The 7,359-nt window shown below is 36.6% G+C and overlaps 1 protein-coding gene across 1 annotated transcript; it reads left to right on the forward strand.

Moving 5' to 3' along the window:
• The first annotated feature begins 438 nt into the window (after positions 1 to 438).
• Positions 439 to 1,449, forward strand: LOC110098479 (U11/U12 small nuclear ribonucleoprotein 31 kDa protein). The gene has a single exon (XM_020825321.2). It carries the CDS (start codon positions 463 to 465, stop codon positions 1,246 to 1,248), a length of 786 nt encoding a protein of 261 aa, XP_020680980.1. The 5' UTR covers positions 439 to 462; the 3' UTR covers positions 1,249 to 1,449.
• The last annotated feature ends 5,910 nt before the right edge of the window (positions 1,450 to 7,359 follow it).

Here is a 7,359-nt window from a genome sequence, read left to right on the forward strand (position 1 = left end):
CTAGAACTAGCAATTATTATAAATCCAAGGCCCATTAATAAATTGCATGCATATTAAGAGATACTATCCACAATACTCAAGCCATTTTAGGACAACTTTCTTACTGCTTTTTAAAGCAGCTTTCTAATACAGAAATTCTCAGTTCAATAAATATTTGTACTAAAAAACTTCTTTAGAAAGCAGTAAAAAAACAAAGCCTCAATCACCTATAAGGCCATTCACCAACAATGACATATTGATTCAATTATCATTCGAGCTCGCATTAACGGAGTCATTTTTTAATTAAATGGGATGTATTTAGATTAAACTAATCATGTTGATTAAAAAAAATTGTATGTTGGTCAAATGAGTCAGATTCGTGTTATCAGGTGTTGGTCGGGTTAGAATAAGGTTAAATACAAATTTCAAGAGCGGATCCCTTATTTAACCCTTCTTCCAATAGTGTGCAGCGGTGGAACTGTAATGGTTCGTCGGTGGCGCCAAAGCGATGATGACGACGACGATGAGATCCTCTTCCGCTATCCTCTCCCCTCCACTTCTGCCTCAGCTTTCGCCGGTGACGGCCCCGCCGCATCGACCTCTTCATCGAAGTCGCGCTCTGGCGGCGGCAGTGGCGGCCTCGCCCCCTCCAAATCCACGGTCTACGTCTCGAATCTCGACTACTCCCTGACCAACTCCGACCTTCACACCATCTTTTCTACCTTCGGCAAAGTCGCGCGCGTCACCGTCGTGAAGGACCGCGACACTCGCCAGAGCCGCGGCGTGGCCTTCGTCCTTTTCGTCTCCCGAGACGATGCAGCTGCCGCCGTTCGCACCATGAACAAGAAGATCCTCAATGGACGCACCATCACCGTCTCCGTTGCCGCTGATAATGGCCGTGCGGCTGAATTTATCCGCCGTAGGGTTTACAAGGACAAGAGCCGGTGTTACGAGTGCGGGGAAGAGGGACACCTCTCCTACGAGTGCCCTCGGAATCAACTGGGCGCAAGAGAGAGGCCGAACCCTAAGAGGACGAGAAGAGAGGCTAATCGGGGAAAGGAATTTGTGGATGGTGGCGGTGAGGACGGGTTTTCGGATGGCGGGGAGGACACGACATTTGAGGAGGATAACTGGGCTTCTGTGGTGGATACGAGGGGGGAGGACGAGAAAGCCAAGGGGAGGGAAGAGGGGAGAGACTCAAGGAAGAAGAAGAAGACGAAGGAGAAAAAGTTGAGTTATTTCAGTGACGAGAGTGGCGAGGATGAGTAGTCTTCCGGTATGCCCCTTCATTCTGCTTGATGCATTCCTACTTCGCTAGTTGTATTTGGCTACGCAACTATATAAAAAGATGTGTGCTTTGCGGTTTAATTCTTGCTTTGTTACTAGGCTATTATTAAGTTCATGTGTTGGATGCATTTGTTCGATGTCACATTTAAGTCATGCCTTTTGCATTTGCTTAGGACTTACATACCTCTTGAGTTTGTTCTATAATTTTAACATACTTTGATCTGCATGAAAACTATTCGGGGAGTTACTTTCATAAGAGTAATTCTTCTCCATTTACATATTTAACGCCTAAAAAATTTTATTTACTCACCACTCCTTTCTTCAAGTGACATTGATTTAGTTCACTTTTTGAGATGGAAGGATGGAAGGAAAGAGCAGGGATTGGTATGTTACTAGGACCAGGGAACTCTATGATAGCTTTAGGCTTTGTTTGGGACGGCTTTCTTTCTTTCTTAAAGCAGTTTTTTAGTACTTTAAGAAGCAAAAAAAAAAGCCTTCCCAAACGAAGCCTTAGTCATGGCATTGTTTTGTTGAATGGAAGTGTTCGAGAACACTTCGGCTGTTTGATTTATATAAGTGGGAAGCGATCTCTTCCCGACAGAGTGATAACTAAAACTCTTAGGCATTTGGCTGGCTTTGAAAATTTTCAGAGGTGGTTAAATGTGTACACTCACATCCTTGGAAAATCATAGTGCCACTTACATAGTTACACATGCTTTAGTGTTTTTTGGGTGTTTGAATATGTATTTAAAAGGGCTCCATCAGAAAGGCATGCCTTGCTTTAAGCTACCAGACAGTAAAACAAGTTCCTTGCCTTGATTCACATGTACTGCTAATGTTGAAGGCGAGTTAATTTATTGTGACAACAAATTGATATAGGATGATGTGAAAAGACTATCAAGACTTGGAGAAATAAGGATGCACTCCTGGAAATAAACTAGATCTAACATATGTGCAAGGGCTTTAATTTTAGATTGGTAAATATTGAGGATGAAGAAGGCAAGTACGATTAGACAGATGAACAAATAGAGGGATACTAAATAAATGATAGAGAAGATACATGGATGATGGTGATAGAATAATGATGGTAAATATGAGATTATCCTAGGCTATAAAGGTTGCAAACTTAAATAATTTAACTGTATATATTTAATTCAAATTAGAAATTTTTTGTACTTGGAATGCCATGAAACTTTAATATTTATTATGTTGTTTAACATAATATTATCCAATGAGTTAGCATTTTATATTCTTCATATATTGCATGCGTGTGCATACATGTGTCTGTTTGGGTAGTGTGTTATTATTGGGGAAATGTGGGTCTGACTATATACACAATCACATATATGGGTTTAATTTTACCACGATTACCACAATTTTACTTTACCCCAACCCAAAAGCAGGCTGTGAGCAACCTTGCAGGCCCATATCTCTTAGTTCTTCCCTCTCATTGTGGTATTTTATTGTTTGTCTATTTTCATGGTAAGAACTTTTTGAAATTTTGAGTAATTTAAGGAGCATGAAGGGTGATTATCCCATGTAATAGGGAAACTTTCTTATTCTCTGTATGTTTAAATGATAATAGGTTTGAGAAAAATATTTTGTTAAAGGAGATATATATTATTGGTTCAGTTCAATAACTATTTTTGGTAGTTACTATAATCAGTGTGAGGTATTTGAATTGATTATTTAAACACATCTTAAGTTTGGAATTCATAGAAGATTTTTGATTTCATAGCATTGCATTTCCATTGCATACTTATTATACATATAATTTATTTTATGAAGAATTTATTTGGTGAAATTATTGGGGTCCTAATTTTATGATGATTTGTCCTTATTAATGACAATTTAATTGTAGAATTGAGAAAAAAACGTTCTTGATCAATTTAGGAATATTCATTAAAATACCTATGATGGCTAATAAAAACTTCATATTTCAAGTTGGCTAATAAAATACAGGGAATCATTTTACATGTTTTAATCGGATGAATATTAAATTTTGAATCTTGTTGTGCTTATATGCTAATGTTCATGTTTTGATATGTGATATATGTGATTTTCCAAGAAGGAAAACTTGGAGTAGTGGTAAAACTATCTTTATAGTGACATGGATGCCATTTGTTTGAATCATGGAAATAACTTGTATACATAACCTCTCTTTATGCATTTTTATAGAATTATGCGCATAATAATAATAACCAACACATTATATATTAGTGATACTACACAAAATTATTTAAATAAATAATATATTTTGTCATGGGTTTAGACATGGGAGTGTGTGATGCTTTTGTTGGAGTGTGTGGGTGAATTCGGGGGTGCTTGTCTAGGTACCTACTGAATAAGTTGTTTAGGAGAAATTGAATTCAAATTTTATTCCTTGGAATCATTACATATATATACACTTTAGAAGAATAAATAGAAAAAAGAAAAACATTTAATCTAATTAATAATAATAAACAGAAGAGGAAAATCATTTAATCTAATTGATCTTAATAATTATATCCCACGGATTTTGAAATCAATCACACGGATCTTGGTGTTAGAAGAGGAATTCTCCAACTACAGCTCACGGTTGCATCCCAGAGATTGCTGACCTGTCAAAGCCGCGGGCCCCCTCCTTGCTGTGTGATTCAACACTCCCCATCAAGTTGGGTTGTACACGTTGTACAATCCTAGCTGGAAAACAACTTATCAAGTAGATAGCCCATTAGTGCCTTTGTTTGAACATCGACAAGTTGTTCATGAGTTAGGGTATATACTTCTTCAATTTCTGAGTTCTCTATTTTCTCATATATAAAGTGTCTATCAATGGTAACATATTTTGTTCTATCGTGATGTATTGGATCTTGACCATACTAATTGCGGATTGATTGTCACATTTCAATTTTATCGTTCCTTCAATCTTTATTCGCAATTCAATCAATACTTGTTTGATCAAATGCCTTCACAAATAGTAAATGCTAATGCTCTCAGTTCAGATTCCACATTGCTTCTGGAAACAACAGATTGTTTCTTGCTCCTCCATGTCACTAGGTTCCCCCACACAAATGAACAGTATACTATTGTCGATTGACCGTCAACCTGGCTTCCTGCCCAATCTGTATTAGAATAAATGATTAATTTTCTATCTTTATTTTTATTGAATAATAACCCCTTTCCAGGGGTGTTCTTGAGATATCTCAAGATTTGATATACTGCCTCCATGTGCTCTTTCGTAGCATTACTCATATATTGGCTCGTCATGCTCACAACAAACTCAATATCTGGACGAGTGTGGGAGAGGTATATAATCTTTCATACTAGCGTTGATATCTTCCTTTATCTACTGGAACACCCTCCTTTTCTATCCCAAGTTTTTTTCTTAGGATCCATAGGTGTATTGGGTGGTCTGCCTCCCAGCAGGCCAGTTTCGTTTAGTAGGTCTAAGGTATACTTGTGTTGGGAAGCAAATACGCAAGTATACCTTTCCTTGATCGAGCTGCCTCCATACTAAGAATTTAAGTGATCCTAGATCTTTAACTTCAAACTCCTTGGATAGAATCTGTTTGATCTTCATTATTTCCTCTATATCATTTCAAGTAAGGATGATGTCATCTACTTATACAATCACTACTGCTACCTTGCTTCTTCTAGATTGCTTCAAAAACAAGTTATGATATGCATGGCATTGTCTAAAACCATGGCCTTTTGCATACTTTGAGAATCATCCAAACCATGCTCTAGGAGACTACTTTAATCCATACAAGGATTTCAACATTTTACACACTTTGTCCCCTCCATAAAACTTCTGAATTCCCATTGGAATCTCAATGTAGACTTCTTCTTTAATGTTCCCATTCAAGAATGCATTCTTGATATCTAGTTGATGTAGGGGCCAATCTAAATTTGCTGCTAAGGAAAGAAGAATCCTGATGGTGCTGAGCTTTGCAACAAGAACAAAATTTTCCTGATAGTCTATTCCATAAGACTGAGTGAATCCTCTTACAGCCAGTCTAGCTTTCAGCTTCTCAACACTACCATCCTCTTTATGCTTTACGGTGAACACCAATTTGCAAGTCTCAACTTTCTTTCCTGGTGGGACATTCATAATTACCCATGTTTGGTTTTTCTCCAAGGCCATAATTTCTACTTTAATAGCCTGTCTCCATCATGGGTAATTCAAAGCTTCTTGAAAATTGGTTGGAATCTGCACATCATCCAACTTGGAAAGGAACACTTGATAAGTGTCTGATAATCTACTATAGGAGAGAAAATTTTTGATTGGATTCTTGTTGCATGATTATTTCTGACCATTTGATAACTCTTTCTCCTTTTGAACTTCTTCATTTTTATCCTCTGTATGAATCTCTACAGTTGTTGGATACATTGAAGGAGATTTGTCAGGTGCAAGATGTGTCTCATTGCTCTGCATATGCTGATTTTTCTTTCTTTTCCTTGAGTATGCATATTGTTGCTCCTTAATTGCTGCTTTTTGCATGGATTGATTAGGACTTATAGGTGGAGGTTGAGACATAAGAGATATACTTTGGGAAATACTCGTGTTTTGGATTTCTTATGATATTTTTTGATTTTGACTATACTATGTTTGGTTGTATGATAAGGAATTCCACTCCCAAGTTTGAAATTCTCCTTCACTCTTCCCTTGAATTTCAGAACTAGTAGTATGAGTTGTTTTCAAAAAAGGTGACATTCATGGTTTCAAATATCTTCCTAGAAATAGGGCATGGATGACCCTATTTCAGATGCCAATTAGGGATTACTCTTTTTGTGATGATCTAAGTTTTACATATGAACCTAATCATGATGATTAGCTGTCAAAAATCAAGCATTTTACCTCTTTTAAAACTATTGTACTTGAGTCTAAGATTTTGTTTGGGACAACTTTCTTGTTGCTTCTTAAAACAATTTTTTTGTACAAAAAATAAAAACTTTATACTAAAAAATTGATTTAAGAAGAGCAATAAAAAAGCCATCCCAAACAAAGAGACCGTGCCTCACTTTTTGTTGAGCTATAGACTCAGATGACTTCTATTATTCAAAAGTGCTAAGAGATGAAGAAATATGTTTAGTCAAATTTATGAAATATGTTGGGTCACAAATTCATGTGGTGTTATTAGATTCATCATCAGAAATCCAACTTAGATAAGCTCCAAAGCCTTTGTGTGCTTCATCTTCATAAGTTTAGATTTAAGTCATGTTATGTGATGCCCCAGAATATAAATTAGAATATTTATTCATTTATCTTTTAATAAATAACAATCGGAGTTATCTAATATCATTTATTAGTAATAAACAACAAAATAGATTCTATAATTTAAAACATTAATGTACACATTAATATTCATTTTCAAAAATCATATATATTATTTAGGATCTACACAAGCATATGTTATTATTGTTCTTACCACCATGTGAATATGGGCTCCTCAACTATAACATTAATTTGAGAAACTTGTACAATGCTTGGATCAAAAGCCTCCCTCTGTTCATACTGTTTGCGTTAAGTCACAAATTCCTTCATCAAATATGCATATGATCACACAGGTTTCAGTACTGTTACATGATTCCTCACCAAAAATGTAGATTGCGTTCTAACGCGGCTTTCACCGGCGTTTTCATACTGTTGTGCTAAGTTACAATTTCCTTCATCAAATATGCCTGTGATCACACAGGATTCAGAACTATATGCATGATTCTATGCCAAAAATATAGATCACGTTCTACCGCTGCTTTCACCATCGTGTTATTATGATTAATTATTTTTTGTAGATGCCAAATGTCATCCAGAGACCAATCAGAATGCGTCATGTCACCCATGTATTCGGTATCGTGGCTTGGTACTGCTTGGTACCGCTGCTCGATACCGCTGACGTGGCACATTCTTTTGGTCTCTGGACGACGTTATGCGTCCGGTCTCCGCATGGAATAATTTCTCGTTATTATGAGACCCTCACCCATGGCTTCAATTTCACATTTTGAGAAAGTTGTATGTCATATGGTAACACTCGAATCCAATGCCCCGTATGATTATATTTCCTATGTTTTGTTTGCATTTGTTGATGACACGAGACATTCATGAACCAATCT

This window comes from Dendrobium catenatum, unplaced genomic scaffold (genome assembly GCF_001605985.2).
Source record: "Dendrobium catenatum unplaced genomic scaffold, ASM160598v2 fragScaff_scaffold_984, whole genome shotgun sequence".
Classification (NCBI taxonomy): domain Eukaryota; kingdom Viridiplantae; phylum Streptophyta; class Magnoliopsida; order Asparagales; family Orchidaceae; genus Dendrobium; species Dendrobium catenatum.